This window comes from Mirounga angustirostris, unplaced genomic scaffold (assembly GCF_029215605.1).
Source record: "Mirounga angustirostris isolate CCGP_5_RB_7025 unplaced genomic scaffold, mMirAng1.0.hap1 SCAF_1, whole genome shotgun sequence".
Lineage (NCBI taxonomy): Eukaryota > Metazoa > Chordata > Mammalia > Carnivora > Phocidae > Mirounga > Mirounga angustirostris.
Genome location: NW_026991709.1, coordinates 132,831,389 through 132,854,294, shown reverse-complemented (window position 1 = coordinate 132,854,294; position 22,906 = coordinate 132,831,389). Strand labels below are relative to the sequence as shown.

General features: G+C 38.9%; 1 protein-coding gene across 1 annotated transcript in view; it reads right to left on the bottom strand.

Annotated features, from left to right (window-relative positions):
• The window catches only part of KCNH8 (potassium voltage-gated channel subfamily H member 8), a 380,547-nt gene that overhangs the window by 252,595 nt on the left and 105,046 nt on the right, over positions 1–22,906 (bottom strand). Inside the window, exon 2 of the mRNA XM_064575899.1 lies at positions 3,098–3,331. Within this exon, the coding sequence (XP_064431969.1) occupies positions 3,098–3,331 (234 nt within the window). The remainder of the gene's footprint in view (positions 1–3,097; positions 3,332–22,906) is intronic.

The following is a 22,906-nucleotide window of genomic DNA, read 5'->3' as shown; positions in this document are numbered from 1 at the left end:
TAAATTAAAAGAAAATGAGCCTTGAAGGAGAGAAGGAGGACCCTTGAGGGCATAAGCTTATTTTCAATAATCAGAAATCCAGACATCCTCTGAAGTGTCCATAGGTCCCTCTAATGATCAATTTCAATTCCAATCAGCAAGCATTTACTGAGAAACTAACGTTTGATGGACACTGCTCTGAACTGAAGCTCTAAACACTGGACATGTGGAAGCAAGTAATGCATAGGTTGTGCCTTCAAAGGTTCACCATTGTGTGTGGAAAGAGGTATTTATAAAAATAGCTAAAATACAGCATGATTATCATAGGAGAGGCAGCAATTTTCAATTACTTGTAACTGGATCAATTTGTTTGCTCAAAATGTCAGACAAATCTCCATATTGATTGGCTTAGAGGGGACTGGTGCCTTTAGTGATTTCACCTAGAGGTCCAAGGCTGCAGACATAAAACCCTGGGCTCAGGAAATTTTTTTGGGTGTTGACTCTCACACTGTGCTCCATATTTTCTACTTTTCTGGCCTCTAAAGTCTCTGCCCTCTGGGCTTCCCATCTAGATTCTCCTGGTCGGCCTAAACCTTTCTCAGTGTTGCCACATTTGGATATTTTGAGGTGGCTTAAAAAGGAAGACACTCAGATGGATTTGGAGTCACCGATACAATGTGCCTATCTTGAAAAGGACAAGTCTGCAGTCAGCAGATAATTTAGACAAAGGATATCCTTTTTCTCTTTGTTCCATCTGAGGGTGGTTTTTTGTTTTTTGTTTTTTTTTTTTTTTGTTTTTTTTTTTAATTTTTTTTTTTTTTAAAGATTTTATTTATTTATTTGAGACAGAGAGAATGAGAGACAGAGAGCATGAGAGGGAGGAGAGTCAGAAGGAGAAGCAGACTCCCCGCCGAGCAGGGAGCCCGATGTGGGATTCGATCCCGGGACTCCAGGATCATGACCTGAGCCGAAGGCAGTCGCTTAACCAACTGAGCCACCCAGGCGCCCCATCTGAGGGTGGTTTTATCATTCCCGTCCAGTCTGCATTTTCTGTGGCATCTCCTATTTTCTTCTATCTCAGGCTCTCTTCAGTGACTGTGGTATAATTACACAGAGCTGGAGTCCTTTTATTTTATCATATTTGCTACAAAGGTCTTATCTATTGACACCAGGAAGGACACAATGGTCTGAACTATGTTTCTAATGCCAAAGCACTGGATATTCTGTCTGTCCCAGAATGGTACTCTCCAATATTTCATGACTACCGTGTATCCAAAATTTACATGATCCAAGAATGTCCTCCAAAGACAAATAAGTTATAAAAGAAGATGAAGTTCCCATGTTTGGGCCCCTATTCCTCTTCCTGACAGTGACCCCAATACTAAGTACTGAGAACAAAATATAGAGGCCTGAAACGCCGCTGATCATCTGCAATGCACAGGATAGTCTCCCACAACAAACAATTACCAACCCGAAATGTCAACAGTGCCAAAGCTGAGAAACCCTGTGTTAGAATGCAACTTAGATGTTGTAACAAAAAGACCCCAAAATGAAATGATTCCAACAAGACAGGAATGTACTTGCTTTTGTCTGGGGTGGGGAGGACGGATCTGTAACAAGATCCAGGATCCTTCCATATTGTTGCTCTGCACTCCTCTATGGTTTGTCCTTGCCAAATGGTTGAAGCTGCCTTTGTGGCTTCGCCTGAACATTCTGACCCACATGTACTTCTTTGCTAGGGCTGCTCTAACAAAACACCACAGATGGGATGGCCATACAGAAATTTATTTTCTCACAGTGGAGATCAGGGTGCTGACAGGTTATTTTTTCCTTGAGACCACTCTCATTGGCTTGCAGATGGCTGCCTTCTCACTCTGTTTGATATAGCCTTTCCTCTGTGTGCCCATATCATTGGTATCTCTTCTTCTTTTGAAGACACTAGTCATATTGGACGGAGGCCCCACATTTATGATCTCATTTAACCCTAATCACCTCTTTAAAGGCCCTCTTTCCAAATACAGTCACAGTGGGGTTAGAGCTTCAACCTATGAATTTTGAAGACACACAATTCAGTCCATAACATAATGGATAGGAAGAGAAATTAGAGGGCAAACAATTACATTTTTTAGAGATTTTTTCCTAAAAGTTACATAAATCGTTCTCTTGCATATCATTGGCCCAAAACTTTGTCACCTGCCTAGCCCAACTGCAAAATAGGCTGGGAAATCTATTCTCTAGCTTGGTAGCCATGAGCACAGAAAAATCTCAGACGGCAATGTTATTTTAGGAAAAACTATTAGAGAAAGAGATAGAATTTTAGAAACTGGAAAATGACAATCTGTTCTAATTTTGATTTAGTGTTTTCCCAATATAATGCCTCTTGGATTCATCCCAACTACCAGGGCCCATGAGATAATGAAACCAATTCCTACATAGAACCCCAGTACAGCAGATACCATACCCAACCCTACATCTTCTTTTATTTAGAAAAGAGTCACAAAACGGCAGCCACAAGAAAACACTTTGTATTTCCTCAGTGGCAGTTTTGGGTCCAGGCAAATTTACTACCACCTTGAGTTATACCATGTGTCTCTTATTTTGTCTTTAAAAAAGTAGTGAGAAAGACTCTGTGGCCAGGGAACTGGAAGAGAAAATGTCTATGCTGTTGTCCTTTAAATTAACTTCCTTTTCTGCCCATGAACACCTGGACCTCTGCCTTAATGACTGAGGTTGAGATGTGGTTCTTAAAGGCATACAATTTGGAGAATATCCTGGATAAGATCATCTATTAATAATACATTAACAACTATCCTATCTAATATGTATTTTAAGAACGACCTAGTAAAATTGTAATACACTTTATTTTAATATATATTCACTCAGTTAATATATCAACATTGAACAGGTTTAATTCTAATGCTAAATTTTCAAGCAGTTTATGCTGCTAAAGGCTAAAACGAGGCTATTGCCTGAGTCATTTGTGGAATTTCAGTAACAGTCTATATATTTATGTGAAATGCCATTAAGCCTGAATGGCAGTTATGGATTAACTACTGAGTTGAAAGAAGGTGACCCTTCACAACTGCTCAATAAGCACCAGTCTAAGAAAGCCACTCACCGTTCTTCTTGTAGAACATAATTTCTCCTTTGAATTCCGCTTTGTCCTCCAGTGACTTTTCTATCTGAAGCATCAGCTGCTCATTGGTTTCAACTCCAAATAAGAATTTGCAGCTGCAACTCTTCTGCATGACTTCAGTCCGGGCGAATCCAGCGAGCTCACAGAAGCCATCCGAACAGTAGACTATGGGGAACCCCTTTGCCACCTGGGCATTCGCAAGGATGAAGTTGCTATCTGTAAAATGACAGGAAGACACTCAGCCACTACACAAGCATGAGGAACTCTTGCTTTTAAATCACAGTTTCAGTAACAAATTATAAGCTTGAGTATCTAGCTAACAGTGCATGTCCTGATGTGCTAGGGTGGGAAGACACTCCAAAACACTGACCAGCAGAAATATGTATTAAGCTCTGACTTTGGCTTGCATTTTCAAACATACTACAGAAGAAATACGGTATTCACTGGTCTGTTTCGAGGCCCTTACTATCTAGTTGGCAGTCAGGTAGGGTGCTTTCAGGCATGGCTTTGGGCTCAAACCCTGAATCTGCCACTTGATGTATACATAAACTTGAACAAATTATTCACACACTAACCTCCAGTTTCCTTAGGTTTGATTTCTCTAAAAGCAGACGCTGAACGAGGATTCGAGTGTAAGTCATTTACTTGGCAGGTGATTTCAGGGAGTGAGCAAGTGGGGAATTGAGAAAGGGAAGGAAGGAAAGGTAATAAAGAGTAGGAGAAAAGGGTTTTACTGCCATGGCAGCTGAGGTCGTATAGGGACCCCAGAAGTGACCAAGGACCACAAGTTGGAATTTTCCCACTAAGGGGAGAGCAAGGTATGTTGTAGGGATTAGTGAAAAATGTACATAACGTGCTTAGGGAAGTCTCTGGCACAAATAAGTATTCAATAAAAATTGTTGAGTATTATTCACACCTTTATGGTTATTATTTTTTTTAAGATTTTAGGGACGCCTGGGTGGCTCGGTCGTTAAGCGTCTGCCTTCGGCTCGGGTCATGATCCCGGGGTCCTGGGATCGAGCCCCACATCGGGTTCCCTGTGCTGCGGGAGGCCTGCTTCTCCCTCTCCCACTCCCCTTGCTTGTGTTCCTTCTCTCGCTGTCTCTCTCTGTCAAATGAATAAATCTTTAAAAAAAAAAAGATTTTATTTATTTATTTATTTATTTATTTATTTATTTATTTATTTGAGAGACAGAGATAGCAAGAGTGATCAAGAGCAGGGAGGAGAGGGAGAAGCAGGGAGCCTGATGAGCAGGGAGCCCAATGCAGGGCTAGATCCCAGGACCCTGGCTGGGATGACCTGAGCCAAAGGCAGATGCTTAACTGAATGAGCCACCCAGGGGCTCCTATGGTTATTATGTTAACAAGTAAGAATCAGAGGACAATCAGAAATAGCAGAGTATTAAGTGCTTGAAGAGAACTCCTGGGGAACAGTCTGAGAGACAATATTCAGGGAAGGTTCCTGCCGGGTGAATTTCTTTTGAGATTAATTTTGCGGTTTGGATATGATATTTATAAGCAAAAAGATGCATATGGGAGATGGGCTGTAGAAGGCATTTATAAAATCTGTTGGTAGGTGACTTTAGGTTCAGAATGAATTAGAAACTATTAAATCATTCATTCATTCTCTCACGAAACAAATGTTGGACTGTGTATCAGATAATATTAGAGGCTGGGATTTTTAAAATAACACAGGCAAAAATGGAACGAACCACAGTACAAGTTGTTAAATGAAAAAAATCAAGATTCAATGTAATATGTTATTAGATGAGTATTTGTCTGAAAATATATAAACACATATAAACATGTATATGTATATCCAAATATGAAATACTTGTGTGTACCTAAAAATAAGTGGAATAACTTGGCAACTGTAGATATCTTTAGAGAGAGGAACTTTGGGCAAAGGTGGTAGGCACACTTATTTTTACCATACACCTATTGTATCCTTTGAATGTTATACTATATGCTTTATATATTGCCCATTCAAAAAACAGTATGTTTAAAAAAGGTTTGCAGCAGACATCCTATCTTATATGCCATGAGAAAGGAGGAATTCTAGCTACTTCTCAATGGCCGGTAGGACAAGCACTGAAGATCTCTTCTGTGGGCTTCCTCACTTTTTAAATGTCTGTTTTGTGTTTCCATAGTTCACTATCAGCTGGCAGAACCAAATCCACTCCATCCAGCTTTGCTCCAATCAGCCCTTGTGCCTAGAATGCTAGTTCTAGTGCACACATTTACACCCTGCCTGAGCTGGGCTGGCTCATGTACCCTCCCAGTCACCCTCTCCCTGTGGAGAAAAGCCAGAGCTGAAGCCCTACACTGGGAAGTCTTTGAGGGCGTGTTATTTTGAAGTGGGAGTGAATTAGATTAACCGAGACTAATATTTAATTCTACCACTTTGCAGAAGCATTTATTGACTGTGGACTACATGTTGGACTTTGTTCCAGGTGTAGAGACAAGAAGTTTTTTGGATGCAGTCTCTGCCCTTGAAGATCAGTAATGAACCTGCATGAGTTCCCAGCGAGGTCCAGAGGTGGGCACCCTCCTACTAGGTTACTTCACCCTGCAACTCTGCACAGCTATGGATCCCTCTCTAACCATAGTATCTCTTCCTCTGCCCATTCTAAAACTTTGGCTGAGAGATTGCTTAGAAAATGTAAATACATAGCATTGGTAAAGTACTCAAACATCCTGAAAGAACTTTTAATGCAAAAAGAAGCCATTTTTCAGTCGACTGCTGACATGTTTATTGACTTTCTACTATATGCCAGGTGACTTGATTCTACCATATGGCAGGTCCTAGGGTGAGGTGACAGTGGGTGTTAAAAGATGAAGAAGATATAGTCTCTAGCTCTAGATTACTACAATTTATTGAAGAAATGCATGAATATCATCAATAACACTAAAACACAGCTTACGATAAGTAACAAATCGATGGTACACAGATATTACGTACTACCAGAGTTGAGAGATTCAAGATTCTAAGATTTGAAAATGGTGAGCTTGACGTAAGACAGAAATAGGTGGAGCTGATTTATCAAAAGTCCTGGAAGGTCAGAAGCAGATGCATGGATGGAATGGGCTCAGGATGGAGAAACTGTCATTGAAGACAGAGAATAAACGACACTACATTTTGTCCTAAGGTCCAGTTTTCCCATTATTTAAAGGCCTACAAAAGTTTTCTTTTGTTGCTATTTATCTGCTATACCCTTTCTCATCTTGTTACTTTCAACCCTTCTAGGGACCTATTTTAGTTGTGTCTTGCACATGGCATGTATTTAAATTTTTAAGAAGTACAATATGAAGAAGGGATACCTGGGTGGCTCAGTCAGTTAAGTGTCGGACTCTTGATCTCTGGTCAGGTCATGATCTCAGGGTCGTGAGAGCCTGGGGCTCTGCCCTGGGCATGGAGCCTGCTTGGAATTCTCTCTTTTTCTCTCCCACTGCCTCCCCCATCAAAAAAAAAAAAAAAGTACAATATGAAGATACTTCGATCAACCTGAGATCAATAAATTTACTTTTTATCATTATTACTACCTTACATTGTTTTTTTTTACCAACTTAATTTGTGCTTTTCTTCACTGTGTTATTTTGCCTTTTCCATTCTTAACAAATTAAGAAATACAGCTTACCTAAAAAATTGTACAGCAATATTTAACGTCATCAGTAAGCATTTGCCATAGATCGTACATCCAACAAAACCCCCTGCGTGCACCACCAGGTGGTATTTCCCTCCTTCCCCAAAGAAGAAACCCAAAACTTGAATTTTTGTAATAACCATTCCCATTCATATAGTTTCACCACTTATATATGTATCCTCACACAACATATTGCCTATTTTTTCCCTGATTTTATGGCATATATTATAGTATTTCCTTCTACATATTTCTTAGTGCCTTGGTTCTTTTATTAATTTCCTTAGCATCCTTACAATTGTTTACATAAGAAGAGACGAGCTCTTCCTGAGCTGCAATAAGCTTTTGAAAAAAGCTGCTAACGGATTCACCAAATTGCCTGAACTGTGTGTTTCAATTAAGGATTATAGTGTGTTTGGGGTGTTTAATTCTTCCTGCAAATATACTGCAAAAACAAAGCAAAAAAAAAAAAAGTCATCTTTTGGTTTTTCTGTTTATATTTAGCACTTGTCCTCGATATGTAATTGCATTTCAATTCCAAAGAGAATTTAGCGGCAGTCGGTGCCTCATAAAGCTAGTGTACAGCTACATGAATAGTCCTTCTGTTTGGGAAAGAGTAGCTCCTCTTACCCAGCTATCTATTTGGAGACATATGCTTTTCTGAATACCAGTCCTGGAATCTCCAAAGAAACATGACATTTACTTTAGAATTATGTAAAACAAAGCCATTGCCGTAATGATTATGAACCTATCATGGGTATATCACTATCCTTACATATGCTAAGAGTATTTAACATTTTAAGGAATCAATTATGCATATGTGATATGCATCTAAATGGCACACAGCTTTTCCCTGCTTGTTTCTAGGTCATCCTTTTGTGCAAATTCAGTTTTGAAGTGCCAGTAAACAGTAGGATCTAAATGTGTTTACACTTTAGGCAGTTGATCCTTTCTCTAATTGATTCCTTAGCAAAAAGCTTGTGTAGATCATCAGAGGGAATCTCAGGGTTGGGAGAGACCCAGGTCATTTGGTCCAACTTCTCAAAACACAGCACCATTTTCCCATTCAAATGGAGATGTACTATTCATTGTCAACTTCCCAGGCTCTATGGGAATGGTGGAAGAAATGGAAAGGTATAGAAGAAAAAAGGAAGAGAGGGTAAACGTGAAACCACTACTAATTCCTTTCATCCTTGTAAGTGTCCCCTTTTCTCCTGAGAACACTGAGGCCTGGAGAGCTTTAGTTTCTGGCCCAAGGTGTGAAGCTAGGGATTAAAACTGGTTCTCAGTTTACTATACCCTGCATTCTTTCTGTAAAGAAGTGATTTGTTCTCTACTTCCAGCAGGAATGGGTTAATTCTAGAAAAATAATTCTAGAAAATAGAAAAATAGAAAAGCTAATTCTAGAAAATGGGTTATTCTAAAAATTTTTTTACCTCTTCTGCTCTGTGGACAGCCCAATCAATAGTTTTTTTGTCTACAGAGATCATTTATTAAAAGATCATTGACATGTATCAACTCATAAATAAATAAATAAATAAATAAATAAATAAATAAATAAATAAATAAATAAAATAGCAAGTTCAGCTTTAAAAAAAAGTTCATTGATGACATCTCCCAAACCAGCCTGCATCTTTCAGCAACCTCTCTGTCACCTCATTTTCTCCAGACAATCAATATTTCAAAAACATGACAGCAACTTTCTTGGTTCCAAAATATTTTGCACAGGCTCACTCCAGATGCAAAGAACTGTAGCTGCTTTCAACAGATCAGACTTCTGATCTTCTCATGCCCTTTCAGTGTAGATCAGAGTACTTCTAAAACTCTTCCATTAAAATATCCCTTAAAAAAAAAAAAGTCCCTCCACTGGCTGAAGCCATAAATTTGTATTCCAAGGGACCTGGGGGCATAGATCTAAGTTCAATATTGTTTTTGAAATCTCATGTTTAATAACAATATATCAAAATTTTGTATTCTATTGTGTTGCATATTCACGTTTGAGTGTTCTTGATTTGTTTTAATATGGGCCTACCAAATTTTTAACTCAGTTGAAACTTCGGGAAAGTGTGCTGTTTGTTTTCTATGACTCTGTGCATACCATTTAGCACACCTCAACAGAACCTATGCTTCAGAATCATGACTCAAGGTAGACTGATCTGGGAAACAAAAGCAAAAGAAAAATTAAATTTCCTTACTGCCTACAGCCTATTGACAAGTCCTTGAAACAGGTAGAGTTACCTTCCTCTTGTCTCATGGAATCGAAGAATAAATCTTGCGGACAAAGGAGAGTGAAAAAAGCGATAGAGTTTTATTAAATGAAGATACAGAAAAAGCTCTCAAGAGTGAGAGGGGTCCCAACAGGGTTGCCAAAGTGGGCCTCCACTGACAGTCTTTTATTTAGAACTGACCAGGGACCTTGTAGCCTTATCATTCTTGTGATGTCTTGGCATGAGTAAGGACTGGTGATAACATCTTTAATGGCTTACTTCTATTTAGGGTCTGGTTATTCTTCGTTAGTCACAGGTGACTGTCCTAAAAAAGACACCCCTCCACACATGCCTAGGGCAGGGTGGCCTGGTTTGTTCCTTTATCTCTGGTTTCCTTACACCTCAACATTTTGGGGATTTCTGTGAGCCTGATCTGTAGCCCGGTCCCTATCTCTCCCTACATAGACCCGCCTGTCTCTTACTCACCTCAGGGAGCTCAGCTGCCTCAATGTTAATACTTTGCTAAGGGCAAAAGGCAATCTTAACATTATCCCAACCTCTAGGATCCTCTAGGTCTTCTGTAACATAGAATTTCCTTTGGAAACGTCCTTTATCCCTACCCCCCCACCCAAGATATGTTAGCAAACATTTTCCAAGCTTATGGCCCACTGATATACATCTGAAGGATCTCATGACTGAAATTCTACTAAACAACATTTTCCTAACAATAGCTAGCCCCCTCAGGGACCTGGAAACCTTGTTTCCAAAATACCTTGGAAGTTTGTGCTATCCCTAACCCCCTCCCAACTTGAAAGTATATAACCAGTCACCCATCACAACCCCAGTGCAGCTCTTTCTGCCCATGGGTACTGTCCCAATGCTTTAATAAAACCATCTTTTTGCACCGAAGACATCTCAAGAATTCTTTTTTGACCATTTGTTCCAAACCCCAACATTTCTACATCATAGACTAGTGCATGCTCAAAAGGATTAGGCAGATCCAAATTAATTTGTCCCAGAAGCCTCAAATACTTCAAGACAATCATCTCAGTATCCAGTCTAAAAATTCTCCATCATGGCAGACCCCTGGAATCGTTCAAACCAAAGAAGTCAGTGATACTTGGCATCAAGGAGGAACCTGTATTCCTTTAGCTCTTTCTGCCAATGACACAGAAATAGAGACTTTGATGGTCCAAATCTATTTCTGAAACGTGTTTCTGGTATTGGTTCTCTTTTAAAACCAAATCTTGTGTCATGCTAGCAAATACTCTGCGGACAAAGTAGATGGGCAAATTTGAGTCCTCTAGTGCTCACATTCTTGCAGAGAATAAGAAAACATGAACTTTTAATCTTCTTTTAGGAGTTGCCCCCATGCTTTCTGAATAACATTTACATACAGGTCCAAGAAAGACATCTGGACCCCTCGTGATATTGATCACGGTCATCTCGAGAGAATACTTTATTCAGGCAGATAGAATATGAATGTCTCTGACTTTAAAATATTTAAGCCATCTTTGCACTTTATATTGATTTCAGGGAGCTTAATTGTATCATTTCCAAGTATGATAGCATCTTTATTAGATTGATGGTACCGGCTGCAAGCTAAAATCCTCAGTGTGCCTTGTATCCAAATTTAGGAGGTTGCTTAGATTGAGGACTTTTCTAACCTTATTAAAAAAAAAAAAAGATGAAAAATTTGCAAAGAGAGATTCTTATGGTCCTTGTGATTTATGTATCACCTAGTAGCATGCTTCAAATGGTCATATTGGTAGCTTTCATCATTTATTTATGTTTTGATTTTTTAAAAACTGTATGAATGATCACTCCAGACAGACAAAAACGAGAAGAACACTGTCACAAAGCAAAGCTCAGAGCTGGAATTCTAGTGCTGAAGCTGTAGTAGAAGGCAGTAAGCTGTATCTATCTATGAGAACAAACACACAGACAAATATAAACAAATGTGTTTTTCCATCTTGCCACCGGGAGTGCAGTCCTAGGCCAGCAACATCAGCCTCAGCTGGGAACTTCTTGGAAATGCCAACTCTCAAGCCTCCCCCAGAGCCCCTAAATCACAATCTGTATTTCATCAAGATTCATATGCACATTAATGGTTGAGAAACTCCTTTAGTGAGAGAGGAAACACAAGCAGGGGAGCGGGAGAGGGAGAAGCAGGCTTCCCGCTGAGCAGGGAGCCAGATGCGGGGACCCTGGAACCCAGGGGGATCATGACCCAAGCCAAAGGCAGACGCCTAACTACTGAGCCACCCAGGTGCCCCAAATTTAGTACACCCTTTATCATTAGTTGGTAATAGCAAAATCACTAAGTTTTGCAAATTCCACTTTTTCAATGGTGTGAGCTTCAGTGTTGAGCTATACTAATTCTCAGGTATATGGTCTCTTAAGAGTTCAGGAAATGAGTTTAATTTTGAAAAAGAATGATTTTGACTTATGACAGGGTGACAGTACTTATCAAAAGTAAAATGAATGAGGGAGAAACTTCAGAAAATCTCAAAGACAGTAATAAAAATGTATTTAGTGTTTTATCTGCAATTGATTCCCTAACACATTTGAAATAATGTTAAAAATAATGTTAAAATGTTATAAAAGTTAAAAACTTTTCTCTAGGTCTTGTCTTACAGAGTTAATCTTTTAGATGAAATGATCTTTTTGCATCATCTGTTTACTTTTTAAAAGTTAGTATTACTATCTATACTCTGCCATTGGGATAGGGGTTTGGTTTATGTGTTCATTACTGTAGTCACAACTGATGTAGGAAAGACATTATTAGGGTTCGAAGCCGATGGTCAAAAAAGAATTCTTGAGACGTCTTTGGTGCAAAAAGGTGATTTTATTCAAGCACAGGGACAGGACCCGTACGTAGGAAGAGCTGCACTGGGGTCATGAGGAGCCGCCCATTATATAGTTTCAAGTTGGGAGGGGGTTAGGGATAGCATAAGTCTCTCTGGAATTTTGGAAGTAAGGTTTCCAGGACCTTGAGCGGCCTAGCTATTATTGGGAAAAGGTCATTTATTACCATCTAATAAAACCTTAGTCATGAGACCCTTCAGATATATATTTGTGGGCCATATGCTTGGGGGATGATTACCAACACTATCTTGGGGGGGGGGGGTTAGAGATAAAGGAAGTTTCCAAAGGAATTTTTATACGTTAAAGTAGACTTACAGGATGCTGGTGTGGGACTGTTGGGGGGCGGGGGTGATCAGGCTAGGATTACCTTTTGCCCTTAGCAAAGTATTAACATTGAGGCAGTTGAGTCCCTAGAGGAATGTCACTCTGCCTGTTTCAAGGACTTGTCAGTGGTCTCTAGGTAGTAAAGAAATTTAATAATTTTTCTTCTGCCTTTGTTTCCCACATCAACAACCTCTAGAACAGTGCCTGGCATATAGTAGATGCTCAACAATTATTAAACACGTGACTGAAATAAATGTGTAACCTATAAGCTCTTATGAAAGTATACCAAATGAAGGCATTGTTGTTTAGCTCAATCTATTGTTTTATCATATAGCAGGGATCATTTACAACTACTATCTTTGTTTTAAAGATAAAACCAGATTGGTCCCTAACAGCTCACCGTGTGCCCCCATTTTTCATCCTGACATGCTACTTTTTGTAAAGTCTTTGGTAAGCAAAAATAGACAACTTCATTTTCTATTAGAAAATCCCATTAAGCAAAAACAGTAGGTTAAATAATGCTAAACAAAGCCCTTTCTCCAAAATATAAAATGAAGACATTATAAGGCACTTCTACTTAGTAAAGAAAACTACCATGTGAACAACATGAATTAAGCATTTTGGAATTGTTAGGGACTCTTTAGGATCATTAAGAAGCCCCTTTCTGATTTTCTAACCCAGGATGCTACATTTTGGCCACTATCCTAGTGAAGGGAGGCTAACCAGTTCCAAACAGAGCCTAGGGAAAAGAAGGAGGTATGTTGTAAATATCTCTGCCTTTGCATATCTATTATCTCTGTATTTGCATGTTTATAACTCCTGTCCCACTCTACCTTCCTCCCCCAAATCAAATATGAACCTTGGGTGAGACTCCTGGGAAGGACAAGTTTTTTTCCCTGCTTTTGCAAAAAGCAGGGGAAGAGAAAGCTCAGTGTTCTCTATCCTCTTTCCCCCTTTTCAGTATACACGACTGGATGATTCAACACTGCCAACTCCCCCAGAAGAAGGGTAAGGCAGTTAGATGACCGGGAAGATTTTGTGCCTTGGTAGTCGTGGGGCCTGGATTTTCTGGCCCAATTCTCATTTAGTATAATTTTATTCTCTTAAATAAATGTAAATTACCAAATATGTAGCTAATCGTGGTTTAAATTTTACACCTTTGTAAGAGTTTTCTTAGTAGTTTATTTAAAGACAAAGTAAGACCACATGACAATATTTTTGTTCTAACAAACTTATTTATTTTGGCATCTTATTTGTCCTATTGAAAGGCAGTCTACATGGAACCTGGCAAATGTAACCAGCCACGTTCTATGAATACCCAGATCCCCAAAATATTTAATTTAACTTGTCCCCTGGTTATCCCCCAGAGCAACCTACAGTTTGCTCGCAATTATGTTTAATTCAAAGAATATTTCCTTTTAATTTCAAACAGATTGGAACAGGATCTTTACTTCAAACATACATAAAGGTTTAAAAAAAGTGATTAATTCAGCCATATTCTATTATATTTTTACACTTAAAGGCCTTTTAAATTTGAATTTTTGAAAACACACTATATAAATTAGTATGTCCAATGCCCCAGGATGGACTGGCTTCTCTCTCCCCATTCAAGCGTTGTTTATATTCTGTGGGAGCTAATGCAATTCAAATGTTTTTCATAATTTGGTAGCATTTTCCAGAACCTCATCTGTCCACTGCATAATCTTCTCTGCTTCACAGTATTCATGTTAGATTAAACAAGAAAGACGAGTGGTTTTGCAAGAGGTAATTGTTAGTTAAATAGCAGGAATCACAAGAGTAAACTAATTTGATTGTTACAGATAGCCCATGGCTGTAATATTAGTGCATTTATTCTAGTGTCTTTGTAATAAGACCGAGAGAGTGCGAAACTTTAATTAAGGTGATACCTGCTAGAGACAGATCTCTGAGAATTTGTAGGGGAGGTGGCAGCCAGAGGAAGACAGTAAAAATTGAGAAACAAACCAACACAGGTGAATGTTGTCTCTGCATTAGGAGACTGATTAACAGAAAGGAGGCAGGAGAATAAACCAGACAGGCAGAAATAAAGCAGGTAAGAGATGCTGTTTATTAAACAGCTGTGATATGGCAGGCGCTCAGGTCAGCGTTTTATATTTTAAATTTCTGACCCTCACAAAAGCATCTTACTGTAAGTGTCATTATAGATGGAGGGACTTTGGCTCAGAAAGGCTGAATAGCCTAACAATGCTCCACGGCAAGTTGAAATATTCTTAGGGCTACAATATTTCTGATCTCAGTGGAAGACAGGCAGAGGGGAGTAAAGCTAGGATCTGAGTAAGGGTTCCTTGTCACCAAGTCCAGTGCTTCTCCAAGTGCAGCCCTGGTCCCCCTTGTCCATTGGAATCTCCTAGTTCACTTATTAAGGTGGCAGTTTTGCAGACCTGGGGGTCTATTATTAGAATCTCCAAGGTATGGGAGCCTAGGATCTCCATTTTAAACAGAATCACTAGGTTTGATTTATTACACAAAAAATTGAGATCTTCTGCCTAATGGAAGGAGATCTGATTATATACCCTAACCCCAATTTGAGAAGGTGGCATCATCTTTGTACAAGAGTACATACTCAATCTTTAAAGTGTAGGAGGATTCCACTCTATATAATAACCTCTTTGATTTTATGGCTTTCTATAATTCCTAGAGAGACTTTCAATAATTAGCTCAGTGCATAAAACTATAGGAGCTCAAACTTCGGGGAGGATTTAGAAGATCAATATATGACCTAATATCCAATCCACAATCCTTTAATCCTCCTCTACAATATCCTATCTTGTGGTTGCACGAGTGCCCTAGCGATGGGACCCCACTGTTTCACGAACTGGTGATGTGAATGCTGTGATTATGAAAGGTACTGACCTACCCCACATATAGCTTTAACACCTGCTCTTGGTCTTACTACCTAGAATACTCTTTGTAAAGCAAATTATGCTTACCACTCTCCCATTTTATTTTATTTATTTTTAAGGGGCAGAGGAAGAGAGAGAATCTTAAGCAGGCTCCATGCTCAATGGGGACCCTGACAGGGGGCTCGATCTCACAACCCTGAGATCATGACCTGAGCCAAGAGAGGCTTAACTGACTGAGCCACCCAGGCACCCTGCCACTCTACCATTTTAAATTCCTTAAAGAATTTCCATTGCAATTGGAATGAAACCCAAATGCCCTCTATCATGGTCTGTAATAAACTACTAAGATTTCGCTTACTCTTTTCCTGGTATCTGACATTTAAGAATGTCAGAGCTGTTCTTCCCAGCTTTTTCCAGGGGCGTCTGGGTGGTTCAGTCGGTTGAGCATCTGACTCTTGGTTTCTGCTCAGGTCATGGTCTCATGGGTCCTGGGATCAAGCCCCCCATGGGGCCCCAAGCTCAGCGGGGAGTCTGCCTGAGATTCTCTCCCTCTGCCCCTCCCCCTGCTCACATGCACTCTCTGTCTCTCTAAAATAAATAAATAAATCTTAAAAAAAAGAATGTTCTTCACAGCTCATTCCAGCTTTCAGGCATTTTGCTCACTCATTTCCTCTCCCTGTGATTCATCTTTAGGTCTCAATTAAATGTCCACTTTTCATAAGATTCTTTCCTGACCATCTTATCTAAATAGGTCACCCCCCATTATTCTCTATCATTGTAGCCTTTTTTTCTCTTAAGACTGAGTATTACCATTTTTAATGATATCTCAACATGTTAGTTTATTTATTTATGATTTATTAACCACTCACACCCAAACCCACTATACACAAAACTACAAACACACACTAAACTGTAAACTCCATAAGGAAATTATCTGTCTTGTTGTATATCCTATCATCAAACATGTGATGTGGGTGTGTATTTTTTTTCTGAGTGAGTATTATCTAAGGCCCACATGTGCGTGCATGCACACACACACATACACACTCACTTTCACATTCTTTTCCTCAGTGAATGATATCAGTGTATCTGGGTTCTGCTGTCCTGACACTGGGGCAGCCACCTAAACCACAACACAGAAAACTGTCTTTTCATAGGAAACCTCATTTCTGTTGATGTTTAGATTTTAGGTGAAGCACCTTCTAGACCTCAGTCATGAGGAGGTATGAATATAACATATCTAGTGGACATTTTACACTTTGGATGAACACTGGTCTACATACCAAATATCTTAAAATTGGATTCTAGCTCTCTCATTAATAAGCTGTGTGATTGTGCCCAAGTCACTTCCTCTTTCTGGGCCTTAATTACGTCATATGGAAAATGAGGGAGTTCATATCTAAGATCCCTTCCAGCTCAGACACAGGGTGGTTCAATGACTTATGGGCACAGAAGTATGTGTCAACAGTGACTGGAACTTAGTGACTGTAATGAATGACTTAAAATACTATACACTTTTAATCTTATGAATCGAAGGAAGGAAGGAAGGAAGGAGGGAGGGAGGGAAGGGAAAGAGGGAGGGAGGCAGGGAGAAAAAAAAAGAGTAAAGACAGACAAAAGGAAAAAGAACTTGAATATTAGAATCTAGCAAAAGAAGCATCCTAAAACAACATGGAATGTCTCACACTAAAATTCTTCTGCAGTTGCAGGAAAGGGTTTGCATGAGATACTGGTACACACTTAGAGTCAGAGCCAGATTCTGACATTTTTTTTTTAAGGTTTTATTTATTTATTTGACAGAGAGACACAGTGAGAGAGGGAACACAAGCAGGGGGAGTGAGAGAGGGAGAAGCAGGCTTCTCGCGGAGCGGAGAGCCTGACGCAGGGCTCGATCTCAGGATCCTGGGATCATGACCTGAGCTGAAGGCAGACGCCCAACGACTGAGCCACCCAGGTGCCCCAGATTCTGCCACTTTTTATCTTTGATAAGAAGATAAGCTGTCTAAGTTTTCTGAACTTCATTGTCTTCCTCTTGTAAAAGAAGAGGTGATTATTCCTTCACATAAAATACCTAACCTAATGCCTGGCATGTAAAGACATTGCTCAATAAATCATAACTTTATTATTTCCTTAATTATTTTCAAATAGTTCCCTCTCTGGGACTTGGCACTCAGATCAGTTAAAAATTGTACAAAGGTTTTTGATTCAGGAAACTAATTTGTATTGTATTCTAATTCTAGGGACATATTCATCATTCATTCAACAAATATTTATTGATCACATATTATGTGCCAGGCATTGTGCTAAGTATTGAAGGAAGAAGGGGGGGTAGGGAGGGAAGAAGGAAGGAAAGAAGGAAGGAAGGAAGGAAGGAGGAAGGAAGGAAGGAAGGAAGGAAGGAAGGAAGGAAGGAAGGAAGGAAGGAAGGAAGGAAGGAAAAGTGAGTCAGTTGGTGACAAATGCTGTGAAAGCAAAATACAGCAAGGTGGGAGAAAGTACTGATAAGAATTTTTTTCATTAGTGTAATTTAAATTAGCATTATCAGGAAAAACTCCAATAAAGTAACATTTGAAGAGAGATCTAAGGGAAATGAGGAGTGATCCATGAGGATACATAAAGGAAGTACTTCCAGGCAGAAGAAAACAAGTTCAAAGACACTGAGATGGGAGCATGCTTGGTAGGTTTGTGGAATAGCAAATACAGCCCAGGGGATGGAACATAGTGATCAAAGGGAACCTGGGTGGAGATGAGGTCACAGAGGTAGTGTGGAGCCTTCCAGATCATTCAAGGAGAGTAAGCCTTGGTAAGAGCTCTAGATTTTGCTGAGTGTAATGGGATGGCCTGGGTTCATGTCCAGGGGTAACTATTCTGACTTCTATAGTGAAAGGCCCACTCTGGCTATTTTGTATAGAATAGACTGTAAGAAAACATGCGCCAGACTGAGAAGAACAGTAAGAGGCTATCCCAAGAGTCTATTTAAAAAGAGATGATTTGGGGCACCTGGGTGGCTCAGTCGTTCAGGTCATGATCCCAGGGTCCTGGGATCGAGCCCCACATTGGGCTTCATGCTCGGCGGGAAGCCTGCTTCTCCCTCTCCCACTCCGCCTTCTTGTATTCCCTCTCTTGCTGTCTCTCTGTCAAATAAATAAAATCTTTAGAAAGAAAGAAAGAAAGAAAGAAAGAAAGAAAGAAAGAAAGAAAGAAAGAAAGAAAGAAAGAAAGAAAGAAAGAAAGAAAGAAAGAAAGAAAGAAAAAGAAAGAAAGAAAGGGAAAGAAAGAAAGAAAAATGATTTGGACTAGGGTGGTAGCAATGGCTTTGGTGAGGAGTGGCCAGATCTAAGGCATCTTTAGAATTAGCTGAAAGTATTTGCCAATGGATTCTATTGCAATGGGAGAAAAAAAAAGAATCAAGAAATGATGCCAGTGATTTTGTGTTTGTTGGAAATCAGAAGGGTAGAGGTGCATTTTATGAGATGGGGAAAAAAAGGAACCCTGCAGATTTGAGAGATTTCAAGAGTTTGGTCTTACATATGCTAAAATTAAGAAGCCCATTAAGCATCCCAGAGAAGATGTGAAGTAGGCAGCCAGATAAAGGAGGAGTCTGAAGTTTAAAGATGATATCTATGCTGAAGATATAAATGTGGACTTGGCAGGAATTAGATCATTCAGGAAATGAGTATAAACAAATCAAAGATGAGGTCTGAGTACTAAGTAGAGGAGATGTCAACATTTAAAGGTTGGAAAATTCAGGAGAAGCCATCGAACAAGAGTGAGAAAGAGTGGCCAGTAAGATAGGAGAACCAAGGAGGTCAGGAAAGCAGGCAAACTAATCACATGTTTCCAGGTCAATGCTAAGTACATTGTATGTTTTAAATATGATTTGCAGTATAGATTTTTAAATGAATCAATATAATCATGTTTTGAGTCAGGAGACTCTGGAGAAGATGTTCGCTGTGACGTTGTACACACTCTGCTGAAAAGAATGACCTTCAAGATACCAGAAGGACTTCCACCCCATTTCCCTGCCTTGGTTAAGTGCAGATATGGGAGATGATGGGAAGTGAGATGAAGCACTAGATAGATCAATGAGACTTTCAGCAAAAGCCTAATTATTTTTAGTTCAAATGAATTTATTTTTACTATACAGGTATCCTTTCATCATCACACTAATTTAGCCATATTACAAAGCATTAGGAAACCAGAGAAGAAATAAAAATATTACCCACCATTCAACCCTTCTCAGTTACTGGTAATCATTTTAAACTAGTTTCTAAAATTTTTTTGCCAGTCACACATTAAACAATCATGAACAATCATATAATGGTGAAACCGGTTTTATTCACTTGTCATTGCATGGCCAGGTTAATATGTTCTGTCCAATGAGACATTTGGATAAGTCAGTTTGAAGATATCCAGTAAGATATTTTCATTTCCATTAAAAATTGGTATGAAAAGAGAAATGCAGGCCACTGTGCCTTTTTACCTTCTCTTACTCCTCATTCCTGCCTTGGAACTTAGTTGTGGTATCTAGAGCTCTGTCAGTCATTTTGAGACCTTGAGACACCTTTTCTGCATATGGCAGAACTAAAGGATGGAAAAAGTCTGGATTTTTTACATCTCTGAAGAGCAGAACTAATGCCAACATTTATATTTAAAGTAATTATGGATAAAGTACATAAGCATATATGTACTTATTGTCATTTTGTTACATTTTCTGGCTATTTTTGTAGTTCCTCTGTTTCTTCTTTCCCATTCTTTTTTTGTGGTTTGATGACTTTCTTTAGTGGCATGCTTATATTCCTTTCTCTTTCTATTTTGTGTATTTACTAAGGTTTTTACTTTGTGGTTACCATGAGGCTCACCAATTAATTGTTTGTGGTAACCTTTTTTTTTTTAAGATTTAAATATTTATTTACTTGAGAGAGAGAGAACACATACATGCATGAAAGCACTCAAGCGGGATGGGGGGGCAGAGGCAGAGGGAGAGAGACAGAAGGAGAGAAGCAGACCCCCCACTGAGTGCGGAGCCCAATGCGGGGCTCAATCTCTCGACCATGAAATCATGACCTGAGCCAAAACCAAGAGTGGGACACTCAATCAACTGAGCCACCCAGGCACCCCACATTCCTTTTTTTTTAAATTGCTGTTGTTGTTGTTCACCCCCTTCATCCATCCCCCCAACCTCACTCCCACTCTAGCAACCACTAATTTTTTCTCTCTGTATCCATGAACTTGATTTTTTTGTTGTTATTGCGGGGGGGGGGACTTTAGATTCCATATTCAAGAGAGATCATATGGTATTCACCTTTCTCTGTCTGACTTGTTTCATTTAGCATAGTACCCTTGAAGTCCATCCATGTTGCTGCAAATGACAAGATTTCATTCTTTTTTATGGCTAAAAAATATATCACAACTTCTTTACCTATTCATCCATCAGTGGGCACCTAGGTTACTTTCCTATCTTGGCTATTGTAAATAATGCTAAAATGAACATAAAGATGCACATATATTTTTGAATTAGCATTTTTGTTTTCCTCATATAAATACCCAGAAGTGGAATTGCTGGATCATACTGCAGTTCTAATTTTAATTTTTTGAGGAACCCCCATACAGTTTTCCATAGTGGCTGCACCAATTTACATTCCCACCAACAGTGCATGAGGGCTCCCTTTTCTCCATATCTTTGCCAACACTCTTTATTTCTTGTCTTTTTGATACTAGCCATCTGACAGATGTGAGGTGATAGCTCATTGTGGTTTTGATTTGCATTTCCCTGATAATTAATGATGTTGAACATATAACTGTTGGCCATCTGTATGTCTTCTTTGGAAAAATGTCTCTTCAGATTTTCTGCCTGCAGTTTAATCAGATTATTTGTTTTTTATTTGTTTCTGTGTTTCTTTGTTTCGCTGTTGAGTTGTAGGAAGACTTTATATATTTGGATATTAGCCCCTTATCAGATAAATGACTTGTAAATATTTTCTCCCATTCAGTATGTTGCTTTTTCATTTTGTTGATGGTTTCCTTTGCTGTGCTGCAGCTTTTTAGTTTGATATAGTCCTACTTGTTCATTTTTGCTTTTGGTGCTTTGCTTTTGATGTCAGATTCAAAATCATCGCCAAGACCTATGTCAAGAAGCTTACCGCCTATATTTTCTTCTTGGAAGTTTTATGGTTTCAGGTCTTATGTTCAAGTCTTTAACCCATTTTGAGTTAGTTTTTGTGTATGGTGTAAGACAGTGGTCGAGTTTCATTTTTTTGCATGTGGTTGTCCAGTTTTCCCAACACCATTTATTGGAGACTGTCCTGTTCTTTCCTCTTTGTATTTTTGTAACTCTTTGTCATAAATGTGTACGTGTGGGTTTATTTCTGTGCTCTCTATTCTGTTCCATTGATCTATGTGTCTGTTTTTTTATGCCAATACCATAGTTTTAATCACTCCAGTTTTGTAATACAGTTTGAAATCAAGGATCATGATGCCTCCAACTTTGTTGTTCTTTCTCAAGATTGCTTAGGTTATTCAGGATCTTTTGTGGTTCCATACAAATTTTAGGATTATTTTCTCTATTTCTGTTGCCATTGGAAATTTGAAAGAGATTGCATTGAATCTGTAAATTGCTCTGAATCTTATGGACATGTTAACAATATTCTTCCAATCCATGAGTATCTTTCCATTTGTGTCTTCTTCAATTTCTTTCATTAATATCTTTCATTAATATCTTGTAGTTTTCAATATACAGGTCTTTCTGGGGCACCTGGGTGGCTCAGTCGGTTAACCCAGGGTCCTGGGATCAAGCCCCACATCAGGGGGAGGGTCTCAGCAAGGGCTCTGCTTCTCCCTCTTCTTCTACTCCTCACCCTGCTTGTGCTCTCTCTCTCTCTCTCACTTGCACTCTCTCTAATAAATAAATAAAATCTTTAACAAATATATATACAGATCTTTCACCTCCTTGTTTAGCTTTATATCTAGGCATTTTATTCTTTTTGATGCAATTATAAGTGGAATTGTTTTCTTAATTTCTTTCTGATAGGTCACCATCAGTGTATAGAAACACAACTGAGTTTTTGTATTGATTTTGTATCCTGCAACTTTACTGAATTTATTTATTAGTCCTAACAGTTTTTTGGTGGAGTCTTTAGGATTTTCTATATATAATGTCATCTGCGAATAGTGACAGTTTTACTTATTCCTTCCCAATTTGGATCCCTCTTATTTCTGTTTCTTGCCTAACTGCTATGAATAAAAGTGGTGAGGGTAGGCATCCTTGTCTTGTTCCTGAAAGCTTTCAGCTTCTCACTGCAGTGTATGTTTACTGAGGGCTGTCATATATGGCCTTTATCACATTGAGGTCCATTCCCTCAATACTTGCTTTGTTGAGAGTTTTTATCATTAGTGGATGTTGAATTTGTGAAATGTTTTTTCATCCCTATTGAGGTATAATATGATTTTTTATCATTTATTTTGTTAATGAAGTGTCATCACATCGACTGACATGCAGATGTTAAGCCATCCTGACATCCCTGAATAAATCCCACCTGATCATAGTCTATGATCCTTTTAATGTATTCTTGAATTCAGTTTGATATTTTTATTGGGGATTTTTACATCTATGCTCATTAGGGATATTGGCCTGAAATTTTATTTGTGACATCCTTGTCTGGTTTTGGTAATCAGGGTAATGCTGGCCCCAAAAGGCGTTCCCTCCTCTTCTATTTTTGGAAGAATCTGAAAAGGATTGGTACTAATTCTTCTTTGAATGTTTGATAGAATTCACCAGTAAAACCATCTGGTCCTGAACTTTGTCTGATGGAAGGTTTTTGATTAGTGATTTAATCTCCTTCCCAGTAATTGGTCTATTTAAATTTTCTA